At 42.8% G+C, this 15,950-nt stretch overlaps 1 protein-coding gene across 6 annotated transcripts in view; it reads left to right on the plus strand.

Moving 5' to 3' along the window:
- The window catches only part of POLG (DNA polymerase gamma, catalytic subunit), a 150,512-nt gene that overhangs the window by 27,222 nt on the left and 107,340 nt on the right, over positions 1 to 15,950 (plus strand). For all 6 annotated transcript variants that reach the window (XM_077263486.1, XM_077263488.1, XM_077263485.1 and 3 more), the window contains one exon: positions 15,208 to 15,375. In XM_077263486.1, coding sequence (XP_077119601.1) covers positions 15,208 to 15,375 — 168 coding nt within the window. The remainder of the gene's footprint in view (positions 1 to 15,207; positions 15,376 to 15,950) is intronic.

The raw sequence follows: 15,950 nt of genomic DNA on the forward strand, positions 1-15,950 counted from the left end.
GTACTTTTGAAAGATACCATTGGTTTTACCATGCCGTGTAACAGAAAACGGGAAAAAAAATCCAAGTGTGATAAAATTGCAAAAAAAGTGCAATCTCAAATTTGTTTTTTTTTTGGGCTTTTTTGCTAGTTTCACCAAATGCTAAAACTAACCTGCCATTATGATTCTCTAGGTCACTACGAGTTCATAGACACCAAACATGTCTAGGTTATTTTTTATCTAAGTGGTGAAAAAAATTTGCTAAAAGAAAAAAAAAAAAGAAAAAATTGTGCGATATTCCGATACCCGTAGCGTCTCCAATTTTCGTGATCTGGGGTCGGGTGAGGGCTTATTTTTTGCGTGCCAAGCTGACGTTTTCAATGATACCATTTTGGTGCAGATACGTTTTTTTGATCGCCCGTTATTACATTTTAATACAATGTCGCGGCGACCAAAAAAACTTAATTTTGGCGTTTTGATTTTTTTTCTCGCTACGCCATTTAGCGATCAGGTTAATCCTTTGTTTTTTAATTTTTTTTTTAATTGTTTTATTTTGATTGGGGCGAAACCCCCTTTCGCCCCAATCAAAATAAAACAAAAAAAAAATTAAACATACACATATTTGGTATCGCCGCATTCAGAATCGCCTGATCTATCAATAAAAACAAAGGATTAACCTGATCGCTAAATGGCGTAGCGAGAAAAAAAATCAAAACGCCAAAATTAAGTGATTTGAACTTTTATATTTTTTTTTATATTTTTAAACACTTTTTTTTTTTTTTTTTGGCATGCTTCAATAGCCTCCATAGGAGGCTAGAAGCATGCACTACATGATCGCCTCTGCTACATAGAGGTGAAGCACAGATCAGCTCTATATAGCAGAAAGGCAGGTGTACTTTGAACGCCGACCACTGGGTGGCGCTCAAAGCAATCGGCCATCAACAACCATAGAGGTCTCAAGGAGACCTCTGGTTGTTATGGCAATGCACCGCTGATCCCCGATCATGTGACGGGGGTCAGTGGAGCGCTAGTTAAATGCCGCTGTCAGCGCTTGACGGCGGCATTTAACTAGTTAATGGGCGCGGGCGGATCGCGATTCCGCTCGCGCTGATTGCGTGCACATGTCAGCTGTACAAAACAGCTGACATGTCGCGGCTTTGAGGTGGGCTCACCGCCGGAGCCCACCTCAAAGCAGGGGATCTGACCTCCGCCGTAATAGTACGGCGGAGGTCGTTAAACAACACCATGAAGACCAAGGAGATCTCCATACAAATCAGGGACAAAGTAGTTGAGAAGTACAAGTCAGGGTTGGGTTATAAACAAATATCCCAATCTCCGATGATTCCCTGGAGCAACATTACATCCATTATCATGAAATGGAAAGAATATGGTACCACAACAAACCTCCAAAGAGAGGGCCGCCTACCAAAACTCTCAGCGTTTTGCAAGGAGGGCATTAATCAGAGATGTAGCACAGAGACTTCAAAGATAATCCTGAAGGAACTGCAGAGTTCCCAAGTAAAGATTGGAGTATCTGTCTATACAACCACAATAAGCTCTACACTTCATGGAGGTGGCCTTTATGGAAGAGAGGGTAGAAAAAAGCCATTACTTACAAACACAAATTTTAAGGCTCATTTTTAGTTTGCCAAAAGACGTGGGAGACTTCCCAAATGTATGGAGGAAGGTGCTGTCGTCAGATGAGACCAAAATTTAACTTTTTGCCGACCAAGGTAAATGCTTTGTCTTGGGCCAAACCAACATAGCTCATCACCCCAATAACTGCATCCCCACAGTAAAACATAGTGGTGGTGGCAGCATCATGTTGTGGGGATGTTTTTCAGCAGCAGGGACAGAGAAACTTGTTTGCGTCGAGGTGAAGATGGATGGTACAAAATACAAGGATATTCTTGAGCAAAATCTGTTTGTCAGTGATGTGAGACTGGGATGGAGGTTCATCTTCCAACAAGACAATGACCCAAAGCATACTGCTAAAGTAACTCTCGAGTGGTTAAAGGGGAAACGTGTAAATGTTTTGGAGTGGCCTAGTCAAAGCCTAGACCTTAATCCAATTGAGAATCTATGGTCAGACTTGAAGATTGCTGTTCACCTGAGGAGACCATCTTAAGGTACCTTCACACTAAACGACTTTAGAACGATAACGATAGCGATTCGTGACGTTGCAGCGTCCTGGATAGCGATATCGTTGTGTTTGACACGCAGCAGCGATCTGGATCCCGCTGTGATATCGCTGGTCGTTGCTGAAAGTCCAGAACTTTATTTGGTCGTCAGATCGGCGTGTATCGTCGTGTTTGACAGCAAAAGCAACGATGCCAGCAATGTTTTACAATGGTAACCAGGGTAAATATCGGGTTACTAAGCGCAGGGCCGCGCTTAGTAACCCGATATTTACCCTGGTTGCCATTGTAAAAGTAAAAAAAAAACACTACATACTCACCCTCTGATGTCTGTCACGTCCCCCGGCGTCCGCGCTGCTGCTCAGAGCTTCCTGCACTGAATGTGTCAGTGCCGGCCGTAAAGCAAAGCACAGCGGTGACGTCACCGCTGTGCTTTAGGGCCGGCGCTTACACAGTGCAGGGAAGCTGAAGGCGAGGGACGTGACATGTTATGATCCTTAGTGGCTGAGGATCACGGAATGAACTAGCTAAGTAACTGAACATAGAACGAGCTCTAAGGAGGTGGTAACTGGACTGACCGCAAAACCTAATCCTAACCAAACACACTGAAGGTAGCCGGTGAACGTGCCTAAATTCCTGGACGTCTCGACGCAGCCTGAGAAACTTGCTACCCCTATAGAGAAAGTAAGACCTCACTTGCCTCAGAGAAATGACCCCAAAGATATAGGAAGCCCCCAACAAATATTAACGGTGAGGTAAGGGGAAAATACAAAACGTAGAAATGAAAACAGATTCAGCAAATGAGGCCCACTAATACTAGATAGCAGAAGACAGGCAGGGAACTGTGCGGTCAGTAAAAAACCCTATACAAAATATCCACGCCAAGAATTCAAGAACCCCCACACCAACTAACGGTGTGAGGGGAGAAACTCAGCCCCCCAGAGCTACCAGCAAGCAAGGAAATCACATATTAGCAAGCTGGACAAGGACAAGTAAATAACCAAGAAACATATTGAACACTGATGAGCAAAAAATAACCAAACAGAAAACTTAGCTTCTCTTGAAGAGACTGATAGCGAAGGAATTCAGGAGAGATCAAAATAGCACTGAATACATCGACAGCAGGCAACCACTGAAAGTCCAGGTGAGCTAAACAGGAAACCAGCTAACAGATAACGAGACAGCTGATCCTGCCTCAGACCTGCAGAATGACACAAAGAGCCACCAGAGGGAGCCCAAAGACAGCACTCACACAGTACCACTTGTGACCACAAGAGGGAGCCCAAAAACAGAGTTCACAACAGCGACAGACACCGGAATGTAAGTATGTAGTGTTTGTTTTTTTTACATTTACACTGGTAACCAGGGTAAACATCGGGTTACTAAGCGCGGCCCTGCGCTTAGTAACCCGATGTTTACCCTGGTTACCCGGGGACTTCAGCATCGTTGGTCGTTGGAGAGCTGTCTGTGTGACAGCTCTCCAGCGACCACACAGCGACGCTGCAGCGATCGGCATCGTCGTCGATATCGCTGCAGCGTCGCTTAATGTGACGGTACCTTTACTTGAAGGAGCTGGAGCAGTTTTACCTTGAGGAATAGAGAAAAATTGCAGTGGCTAGATGTGGAAAGCTCATAGAGACTTATCTAAAGCGACTTGCACCTGTAATTGCCACAAGTGGAGGCTCTATAAAAGTACTCACTTTAGAGGGGTGAAGTTTTCAGTTATAATATCCTATTTGTTTGCATCACAATAAAAAGAAATGCAAATGTTCACAGCTGTAGGCATGTTCATTACATGAACTGCTGCAAAGCCTTAAAAAACTGGGAAGTTCCAGGTCGAGGTACCAAAACACGAAAAATGACAAAGGGTGAATACTTTCACAAGCCACTGTATTACAGAACATCAGACATTATACCAGTCCCTTGTTATATAAGAAGGATGCATAGTGCACCACTTACAGTATGCAAGGCGACATGTAACTGGTATATAGCATGCTAATATGTGACTGTTATCTAGTCATAGTGGTATCTGATATTTTATGGTTATTGAATATTATATATCAGTCATATACTGCAGACATCAGATATTATTTACAGGACAGTATATGATTGCTATATCATGTATTATGTCCTGTTTTCTTGTGTATAAGTGACTTGGCTGCCTGTTGGTAGTTTATTTTTCTTTACTTTTTATTATTACTATTTATCCCCCTTTAAAGGGAATCTGTCACTCAGTTCATGCTGCCCAAACCACTGTCAGCGTGAATCAGAGCCTGGCTGCACAATGGAAGCCATGTATATTTTTCATCAAAAAGCTGCAATGTTTCAGAATAAATATAGTTTTGAAGACCGCCACACTTCTCCAGGTGATTGCCAATTCTCTCCCATGTGTATAAAGCCAGAGATCTGTCGGTCAACTAAAGCAGTGCAGGGATGGTGCCAGACTAGTCACATCTATACCTATAGTCCTCCTTTTTAGACTTTGGATTATCTGAAACATCGGAGCTTTTTAGAGAAAAATATACCTGCCACCAATCTGTAATTCATGCTGCCTGTGGATGTGCAGGATGAATCGAGTAACAGATTCCATTTTAAAGGGAATCTGTCACCTACTTTTTCGTATACAAGCTGCAGCCACTGCCGTCAGGGGCTTATCTACAGCATTATGTAATGCTGTAGATAAGCCCCCGTTGTAACCTGAAAGATAAGAAAAACAGGTTATATTATACTCACCCAGGGGCGGTCCAGTCTGATGGACGTTGCAGTCCGGTCCGGCACCTCCCAACTTCATACGATGACGTCCTCTTCTTGTCTTCCTGCCTCGGCTCCGGCGCAGGTGTACTTTATCTTCCCTGTTGAGGGCAGAGCAAAGTACTGCAGTGCGCAGGCGCTGGGCCTCTCTGACCTTTCCCGGCCCCTGCGCACTGCAGTACTTTGCTCTGACCTCAACAGGGAAGATAAAGTACTCCTGCGCCGGAGCCGCAGCATGAAAACAAGAAGAGGACGTCATCGCATGAAGATAGGAGGCGCCGCACCGGACCGCAACACCCATCGGACCCGGACCGCCCCCCCCCCAGGTGAGTATAATATAACTTGTTTTTCTTACCTTTCAGGTTACATCGGGGGCTTATCTACAGCATTACAGAATGCTGTAGATAAGCCCCTGATGCCAGTGGCTGAAGCTTATATACGAAGAAGTAGGTGACAGATGCCCTTTCAGAAAAAAAAATAAAGTTCCATCTGTCTCCGGAGGTGTGGGGCTTTAATTGGGTGGTTGTTGGGGCAGAACACAGGTTGGGCGTTACTCTTTTCAGGACCAGTGCTCTGATTATACAAATTAGACAAAAAAAGGGGGAGTGTATAGTCCAAGGTCATCAAGTATCAAATTCAATAGAATACCTTAAAAATCAATTTTATTAGATACTAGCTGAAGAGCCCGGCGTTGCCTGGGCATAGTAAATATCTGTGGTTAGTTATAGCACCTCACTTCTCTTATTTTCCCATCACGCCTCTCGTTTTCCCCCTCACATCTTTCATTTTCCCCCTCACATCTCTCATTTTCTCCCTCACACCTCTCATTTTCCCCCTCACTCCTCTTATTTTCCCCCTCACTCCTCTCATTCCCCCCTAACACTTGTCATTTCGACCTCACATCTGTCATTTTCCGATCACTCCACTATTTTCCCTCACTCCTCTCATTTTGCACTCACACCTTTTCATTTTCACCTCACACCTCTCATTTTCACCTCAGTATATACATGTTTGTCGTCTCCCTTATATATAGTATACACCTGTATGTCATTTCCTGTATATAGTATATACCTGTATGTCATCTCCCCTGTATATGGTATATACCTGCTGTGTGTCATCTCCCCTGTATATAGTATATACCTGTATGTCATCTCCTCCTATATATAGTATATACCTGTATGTAATCTCCTCCTGTATATAGTATATACCTGTGTGTCATCTCACCTATATATAGTATATATCTGTGTGTCATCTCCTCCTGTATATAGTATATACCTGTATGTCATCTCCTCCTATACATAGCATATACCTGTATGTCATCTCCTCCTGTATATACTATATACCTGTAGGTAATCTGCTCCTGTATATAGTATATACCTGTGTGTCATCTCCTCCTGTATATAGTATATACCTGTATGTCATCTCCTCCTGTATGTAGTTTGTACCTGTATGTCATCTCCTCCTCTATATAGTATATACCTGTGTGTCATCTCTCCTGTATATAGTATATATCTGTGTGTCATCTCCTCCTGTATATAGTATACTAGATTGTGGCCCGATTCTAATGCATCGGGTATTCTAGAATATGCATGTCCCTGTAGTATATGGACAATGATGATTCCAGAATTCGCGGCAGACTGTGCCCGTCGCTGATTGGTTGAGGCAACCTTTATGACATCATCGTCGCCATGGCAACCATTATGACATCTACGTCGATACTGTGCCCGTCGCTGATTGGTCGAGGCCTGGCGGCCTCGACCAATCAGAGACGTGGGATTTCCATTATGACATCATCGTCGCCATGCTGTGCCCGTCTCTGATTGGTCGAGGCCTGGCGGCCTCGACCAATCAGAGACGCGGGATTTCCAGGACAGACAGACAGACAGACAGACAGACGGAAAAACCCTTAGACAATTATATATATAGACTACCTGTGTGTCATCTCCCCTGTAAATAGTATATACCTGTGTGTCATCTCCTCCTGTATATAGTATATATCTGTATGTCATCTCCTCCTGTATTAGACCTCGTTCACACGTTATTTGGTCAGTATTTTTACCTCAGTATTTGTAAGCTAAATTGGCAGCCTGATAAATCCCCAGCCAACAGTAAGCCCTCCCCCCTGGCAGTATATATTAGCTCACACATACACATAATAGACAGGTCATGTGACTGACAGCTGCCGGATTCCTATATGGTACATTTGTTGCTCTTGTAGTTTGTCTGCTTATTAATCAGATTTTTATTTTTGAAGGATAATACCAGACTTGTGTGTGTTTTAGGGCGAGTTTTGTGTGTCAAGTTGTGTGTGTTGAGTTGTGTGTGGCGACATGCATGTAGCGACTTTTGTGAGATGAGTTTTGTGTGGCGACATGCGTGTAGCAACTTTTTGTGTGTCGAGTTGCATGTGACTGGTTAGTGTAGCAAGTTGTGTGCAGCAAGTTTTGCGCATGGCGAGTTTTGCGCGTGGCGAGTTTTATGTGTGGTGCGTTTTGAGTATGTGCAAGTTTTGTGTGAGGCAACTTTTGCATGTGTTGCAACTTTTGTGCATGTGGCAATTTTTCCGCGTGTGCAAGTTTTGCGTGTGGCGAGTTTTCCATGAGGTGACTTTTGCACGTGTGGCGAGTTTTGCATGTGGAGAGTTTTGCGCGTGGCGAGTTTTGAGCGGCGACTTTTGTGTTTCGAGTTTTATGTGGCGAGGTTGGTGTATGTGTGGTGAAATGTGTGCTGAGGGTGGTATATGTGTTTGAGCACGTGGTAGTGTGTGGCGCATTTTGTGTGTGTGTTCATATCCCTGTGGTGGTGTGGTGATTATCCCATGTTGGGGCCCCACCTTAGCAACTGTACGGTATATACTCTTTGGCGCCATCGCTGTCATTCTTTAAGTCCCCCTTGTTCACATCTGGCAGCTGTTAATTTGCCTCCAACACTTTTCCTTTCATTTTTTCCCCATTATGTAGATAGGGGCAAAATTGTTTGGTGAATTGGAAAGCGCGGGGTTAAAATTTCACCTCACAACATAGCTTTGACGCTCTCGGGGTCCAGACGTGTGACTGTGCAAAATTTTGTGGCTGTAGCTGCGACGATTCAGATGCCAATCCCGGACATACACACACACACACATACATACACACATACAGCTTTATATATTAGATGATTTTAAAATGTAGAAACAAACGCCATATACTAAATTACCCATCCTAATATACCCTAGGCAGCCCTATCCCCTTGCTGCGGAGGTTGGCACCCTAAATGATACAAGTGTTGCCCCCGCTCCACGACAGCTGTCCCTATATGTCCCTATTTCTGGGTCCAGGGATATCGGGAGAATTCAATACACCAAAAAACACCACAAGAGAAAGGGGGGTAGGTAAATATATTCTTAATCCTGTTATCAGCAGTGTATCTTGCAAGCACTAGACATATATACATACAAGACCCCAAAGATAGAAGTATAAGGAAACCTAACCAGGGTTCTAATCACACAAGGTCTTCTATTGAATATATGGGACTCCTCCACAATTAGTAATGCACCTCCATTATGCCTATTGGGACCACAAGGAGAACAACCTAGATGGCGGACTGTCATTTGTCCTCTGCCGCTTGTCTCGGTAGGTTGATAATGTGCCAGCGCTTCTATTAACAAGTAAGCCAATAGTCAGTAATAAAATCTCTCAGTGCAATAAAGTATCACAGCAAATCAAAAAGTATCAGTACTTGTGTATGATGATACACGGCAACTCATGGTCACTTTTTTTTTTTTTTTTTTTAGAAAAGATTGGATTGATTTGTCCCATAAACTGACTATATATCAACCAGAAATACAGTGCTTGAGACAGTAATTTGTTTATTTTACTAATTTATATAGCACCATTAATTCCACAGCGCTTTACAGACATTACCGGCACTGTCCCCCATAGGGAAATTAGATTGAGAGTCCCTATCAGTATGTCTTTGAAGTGTGGAAGGAAACCCACGCAAACACAGGGAGAAGATGCAAACTCCTTGCAGATGTTGTTCTTGGTTAGATTTGAACCCAGGACCCCAGTGCTGTAGTGCTAACCACTGAGCCACCGTACCGCTCTGCGCAAACAAAGTGTCCGTGCTCTTGCATATACTGATATAGTAGATATGGGTTACTTATCCCATATGTAATGGCCTGATTCCTTTCTCCATAGGTGGTTCATCAGGAGGCCCAGATAACTGAATATGAAGCTGGTAGAGGATCTAAGTTGCTGTTTGTTCCCTTTTAAATACCCCACCTAGAACCTAAAATGAGGCTGGTTTCCGAAACATAATTAAAAACCTTGCACTATTAGATATCTGTTCCTGGCCTCTGATGTATGTAAGTACACCTGTGTAGACAAATTCATCCACTAGCGGTTGCGTCCAAGTGCCGATATCAGTGACTCGCGTCACTTCCGGTTATGTGGCTGGCGCATGCGTGCTTTCCGTTCCACATTGCACTGGAGTGACATCGCCGATACCTAACATCATTTCCGGTCTTGGTTGGCACATGCGTACCCCAAGAGTCGTGTTCCACACTGGAGCACACCTCCATCTTTTTTAGTGGTCTAGCTCTGAGATATTTGTATTCCAGATCGGGACGCATCCATTTTACAATGCGCTAGTACCGCGAGCCTCTGCAAACGTTCCTACTGATAACATTTCATAAGCAATATTGGTAATGCTCCATAATCGTTCTGGCTTAGGTTCACTATTTCTCATTATACTAGGATTATTTTTAGTGGAAAATAGAGCAAATGCTTAGAAACACAATTGTTATTCTCTCTAATATGACTAGGGGATTGCTTTTTTGTAAAGAGCTATGAATATTCAGATGAAGTAAAGCACCCTTATTATTCTCCATGATGAAACAGATTTGTTTTATATTCGGATAAAGAAATTGTATCTGGACTTAATAGTTAGGTGGGGTCAACTGGTACATTCGGATTTCATGGTGAGAAATATGTAGATGTATTATTGTGATAAGGGAACAATAAAAAATGGACCCACTGGATGTCAAAAATAACTTTCAGGGATCCAGAAGTACCACTTGGTTATGAGACACCCAAACAGGTACCCCCTGCGAAAAGCACCCATATGATATTTAACTTGAGCGCCTTTGGTGATTGAATCCATCCTGAAGGTCCACTCACATTCCTTCTGTAGTATTTGTGTAAGTCACCCTTTCTAATCTTTGATCTGATTCCATCTATGACACAAAAGGAGATATCATTCAACCTCCCCCATGCACCTTGTTTATATGTCATGCAATGGGGGGGTATCCCAGCGATGGTGTATGTCTCCCAGGCGTTCCCCTACCCTTCCCCTAAATTCTCTGGTTGTTTTTCATATGTAATCCAACGGGCAGGTACAGGCTGCCTTGTACACTACTTCGGCTGTTTTGCAAAAGTAAAAGACCCTGATAACCCTCCCTGTTCTGCAGATGCGGGGCTGGTGAATGATTTGCAATAGGTAGTCCAATTTTAAATGTAGAAGTCATCTGAAGAAGCCGCAGGTCCTTCTATCCAACCAGGGCCCCTTACCGCGTACTCTTCTCTCTTACAGGCTGTGTACCAATTTATCTTTGATAGATTTTCCACTTCTATAGGTAATACCAGGAGGCGCGGGTATAACCCCTTACAGGTCCGGATCAGCCATCAGTATTCCCCAGTTTCTTTTAAGGGTGGTATACACTACCGTTCAAAAGTTTAGGGTCACCCAGACAATTTTGTGTTTTCCATGAAATCTCATACTTTTATTAATCAAATGAGTTGTCAAATGAATTGAAAATCTAGTCCAGACATTGACAAGGTTCGAAAAAGAGATTTTTATTTATAATAATAATTTTCTCCTTCAATCTTTGCTTTCGTCAAAGAATGTTCCCTTTGCAGCAATTACAGCATGGCAGACCTTTGGCATTCTCAGGTAATCTGGAGAAATTTCACCCCACGCTTCCAGAAGCCCCTCCCACAAGTTGGTTTGGCTTGATGGGCATTTTTTCCATACCATACGGTCAAGCTGCTCCCACAACAGCTCAATGGGGTTGAGATCTGGTGACTGTGCTGGCCACTCCATTACAGATAGAATACCAGCAGCCTGCTTCTTCCCTAAATAGTTCTTGCATAATTTGGAGATGTGCCTTGGGTCATTGTCCTGTTGTAGGATGAAATTGGGTCCAATCAAGCGCTGTCCACAGGGTATGGCAGGGCACTGCAAAATGGAGTGATAGCCTTCCTTATTCAAAATCCCTTTTACCTTGTACAAATCTCCCACTTTACCAGCACCAAAGCAACCCCAGACCATCACATTACCTCCACCATGCTTGACAGATGGCATCAAGCACTCTTCCAGCATCTTTTCAGTTGTTCTGCATCTCACAAATGTTCTTCTGTGTGATCCAAAACACCTCAAACTTGGATTTGTCTGTCCATAATGCTTGTTCCCAATCTTCCTCGGTCCAATGTCTATGTTATTTTGCCCATATTAATCTTTTCCTTTTATTATCCAGTCTCAGATATGGCTTTTTCTTTGCCACTCTGCCCTGAAAACCAGCATCCCGGAGTCACCTCTTCACTGTAGACTTTGACACTGGCATTTTGCATGTACTATTTAATGAAGCTGCCAGTTGAGGACGTGTGAGACGTCGATTTCTCAAACTACAGATTCTAATGTACTTGTCGTGTTGCTCAGTTGTGCAGCGGGGCCTCCCACTTCTCTTTCTACTCTGGTTAGAGCCTGTTTGTGCTCTCCTCTGAAGGGAGTAGTACACACCGTTGTAGGAAATCTTCAGTTTCTTGGCAATATCTCGCATGGAATAGCCTTAATTTCTAAGAACTAGAATAGACTGTTGAGTTTCACATGAAAGTTCTTTTTTTTCTGGCCATTTTGAGAGTTTAATGGAACCAAAAAATGTCATGCTCCAGATTCTCAACTAGCTCAAAGGAAGGTCAGAATTATAGGTTCTCTAATCAGCCAAACTGTTTTCAGCTGTGATAACATACTTGCACAAGGGTTTTCAAGGGTAAAGTAGGTAACCATCCATTAGCCTTCTTACACAGTTAGCAAACACAAAGTACCACAAGAGCACTGGAGTGATGGTTGTTGGAAATGGGCCTCTATACACCTATGAAGATATTGCATTACAAACCAGACGTTTGTAGCTAGAATAGTCATTTACCACATTAGCAATGTATAGAGAGTGTATTTCTGAATCATTTAATGCTAGCTTCATTGGAAAAACTGCTTTTCTTTCAAAAATAAGGAAATTTCTAAGTGACCCTAAACTTTTGAATGGTAGCGTATAGTGGCATGATTCTCAGGAAGAACACCCGTAACACGTGTAAAGGGGGTCCGCTGTTGCAAGTTAGAGCTTAGCTAATTATGCCTGTCTGTAATCGTATATTGAGTCTTGTTTTAATAATGGCTATATAAATTGTATTTCTCTTAGGCTACTTTCACACTAGCGTTAACTGCATTACGTCGCAAATCCGTTTTTTTGCCGAAAAAACGGATGCGTCAAAAAAGTGAAAAACGTATGCAACGCATACAGCATTTCGACGGATCCGTCGCAAATCCGTTAAACGTTTCCGTCGAAAATACTGGATGCGTTGCATACGTTGCATCCGTTTTTACCATCCGTTGCATCCGTTTTTACGACTGATCCGTTTTTAAAATGGGAGGCTCCCAAATTTGATTGGCTACTGGAAAATATGGAAAACTATATAGTTACTGTTTTTACAGCCCATCTTTGAGGGTTTTAGTTTTGTGGCAGCGATGGAAGGTGTTCTTGTGAGCATTGCTAGTTTGGTTACCGACATTATCTTTGAGACGAATCGCCTGGATATCATAGTGCGGGAGAAGGAGGCGGCAGCGGAAAAACGGAGGATGCTTCTGCAGCAACGGAGACGGAGGCGACTCTGGATACATCCGATTAATGAACTACGGATGATGATAAAGGGATCCAAACCCTACCCCTAACCTCACCCCCAACCGTTTAATGAACATTTTCTGACAGTCATAGTGCCACGTATTTCAGTGCCACGTATTTCAGTGCCACGTATTTCAGTGCCACGTATTTCAGTGCCACGTATTTCAGTGCCACGTATATAAGTGCCACGTATTTCAGTGCCACGTATTTCAGTGCCACGTATTTCAGTGCCACGTATATAAGTGCCACGTATTTAAGTGCCACGTATATAAGTGCCACGTATAACCACGTAGTTATAGTATTTATAGTACGTGGCACTTAAATACGTGGCACTTATATACGTGGCACTTATATACGTGACACTTAAATACGTGGCACTGAAATACGTGGCACTGAAATACGTGGCACTTATATACGTGGCACTTATATACGTGGCACTTATATACGTGGCACTTATATACGTGGCACTTATATACGTGGCACTTAAATACGTGGCTGGCTGGGGTCTTGTGGCTGGCAGTCTTCTCTCTGGGTCTTGCTGGCATATGTGGGGTTGAAGGCCCAGGCCAGGTTTATATAGATTTGGGGGTGTCTGGCCAATTGGCAACAAAATCCAGCTTCTGAGCATGCTCAGTGTAAAAAAACGTATTGCAGCGCTGCATTGCGTCGTACGACGTGTCCCGACGCATCCGTCGCTCATAGGCTTCCATTGTAGCCAACGACGTATGCCGCAGGATGCGTCGCGACACGTTTTTTAGGCGGAGACAAAAAACGTTACAAGCAACGTTTTTTGCCGACGACGTGTGGCCAAATTTCGACGCATCCGTCGTAAAACGGACACGACGTATGCCAATCCGTCGCAATACGTCGCCAATACAAGTCTATGGGGAAAAAACGCATCCAGCAAAAACTTTTGCTGGATGCGTTTTTTCTGAAAAAAGACGTTTTGAGACGTAATGCAGTTAACGCTAGTGTGAAAGTAGCCTTACTGTCCCTGGTCTGTCTGCTGGCAGATGCTTTGGAATCATGCCACTATAGCTTCATATCCAGACATCACAACCATCTGATCTGCACCTTTTTCTTGCATATTAACCCTTACCGCCTGAAGTGTGTATCGAATTGTCATTATAATTAGGGTTACAGCAAGCATTCTCATTCCCATTATTAAGCACTTACCAATCCATATGCTCTATATATACAATCCTTTTTAATTGTAATAATCTCTAGTATAACCCTTGCACAGTGTGTTTTTTCCTTCTCTGTTTAGTATGTGTTGCCATCTCCTTTTTTCTTTTTAATCATGTCTTTTTAATTTTTCGCCTAGTATAAATCTCCACTTTTTATACATTATATTGTTTATGGAGGATCTTTTTTCTATATTGGTTTCTGTCTTTCATGGTCCTCTGTGTTACTGTTTAGGGTTTAGGGCACAATAGGCTCTATATTAAAGCCATACTACAAGGATTATGTTTCTAAACTTCTCCTTGGATCATCTTTAAAAAAAAAAAAAATCTCTTGCAAAAGGCAGACGACATGGCTCCTGTGCCCAGGATTCGTCTCATCAGTCACGTGCAATCTTGTGAACAGCAGCTGCATTCAGTAATTAGATACAAATTGATTAGTAGCTGTCGAAGGTCTAGACCTTACTTTTGAGACCCCATACGCATTAGATTAATTTTGTTTTGGTTAATCAAAAAAAAATGACAAATCAAAATCTTCCCTAAGTCTGAAATTGATAGGTTGATATGAACCGGCTTTCCTTAATGTAACCAGTTGTGTGATTGGTGTCAAGTTGGTTACTTTTTTATTTGTTTTCCTTTGTGGAGTAAGATTGTAGAACTTAGAGAAATGAGAAAACTGTGATGAATGGAGACTGATTACTCAGAAAGCGATATAAAATAGTAATTTTGTATGACTAAGTCGCCGCTTATGGTTGAAATTAGAAGAAAAATCGGTGGAAATCTCACCAAAAGTGAGTCAAAACTTTTTAAAGAGCTACAAGAAGACTCGGCAACTATAAGACCTGATGGGAAAAGGTGGACAATGGAAGAAAGCGAACTGTCTGCAGAAAGTGAACTCTGTGTGGTTTGAAGTATTGTGCAAACACTGTTCAAGGCAGAGTGCCAAAAAAAAAAATTATCGCTAAAAGATTGAAAAGACTACAGTGGGATAAAGCCTGTGTAACTGGAAGCAGCAATTAAAAAAAAAATAAAAATAATAATATATACTAGTGACTGTAATTTTAGTCACTAGTATATAACAGTATGCAGTAAACTCCTAGGTTCCCCCTACGGGAAGTTACAGACATGTCTCTATTTTGTAGTAACTTGACAACGGATGATCAAAGTGACACATTTTAATACATGCAGACTGAGAATGGCAACGTACTGTTCTTTCTTGTTCCAGGGCTCAAAAATGCGATTTATGGACACAATGAGCATGCATATGGCTGTTTCAGGCCTTACTGGATTTCAGCGGAGCTTATGGATGGCAAGTAAATACGGGAGGAAGAAAGGATTGCAGGAGGTTAAGCAGCACATCCTGAAAACGCGCAGCAAGGGTGATGGCCCTGCAGTAAGTACCGCATGCCGACGTCTTCCAGGGAAATGTAGCACTAAAGCTTTAGTTTTCACTTTGCTATCCTTTCTGGACTGTAAATCTGCTATGCAGAGAATGGCACCACTAGTGCAAGTGGTTACTCGTCTCCTGTCTGTGCACACAGAGGGTTAAAGGGAATCTGTCAGCAGGTTTTTGCTACCCCATGTGAGAGAAGCCTAATAAAGGAAAAGAGACCCCGATTCCAGTGATGTATCTCTTAAATTACTGGGTTCAGCAGCTGTGACACAATCCTGGAGTTCTTAGATGTGTCATGTAGCAGAGCTGAGAAAGCTAACCCTGCCCCCACCACGCTTTTTTTGTATATGGTCTATTGACAGTGAGCTGATTATCATAGGACAGGGCGTGATTGCACTATGTCTCGCATGCACTGTGGTCCGAGCAGTGATAATCTCCTAGTGAAAAACCCTTTATTGTAAGTAAACAGCACACATCCTGATAAATGGCACATTGCTGAATTCTGAGTCTCAGCTGCTACATCATGCTGTCCTCAGATTACATAAGTAAGGACTGCTGACAGATTCCCTTTAGCA

Source organism: Ranitomeya variabilis, chromosome 5 (genome assembly GCF_051348905.1).
Source record: "Ranitomeya variabilis isolate aRanVar5 chromosome 5, aRanVar5.hap1, whole genome shotgun sequence".
Taxonomy (NCBI): Eukaryota; Metazoa; Chordata; class Amphibia; order Anura; family Dendrobatidae; genus Ranitomeya; species Ranitomeya variabilis.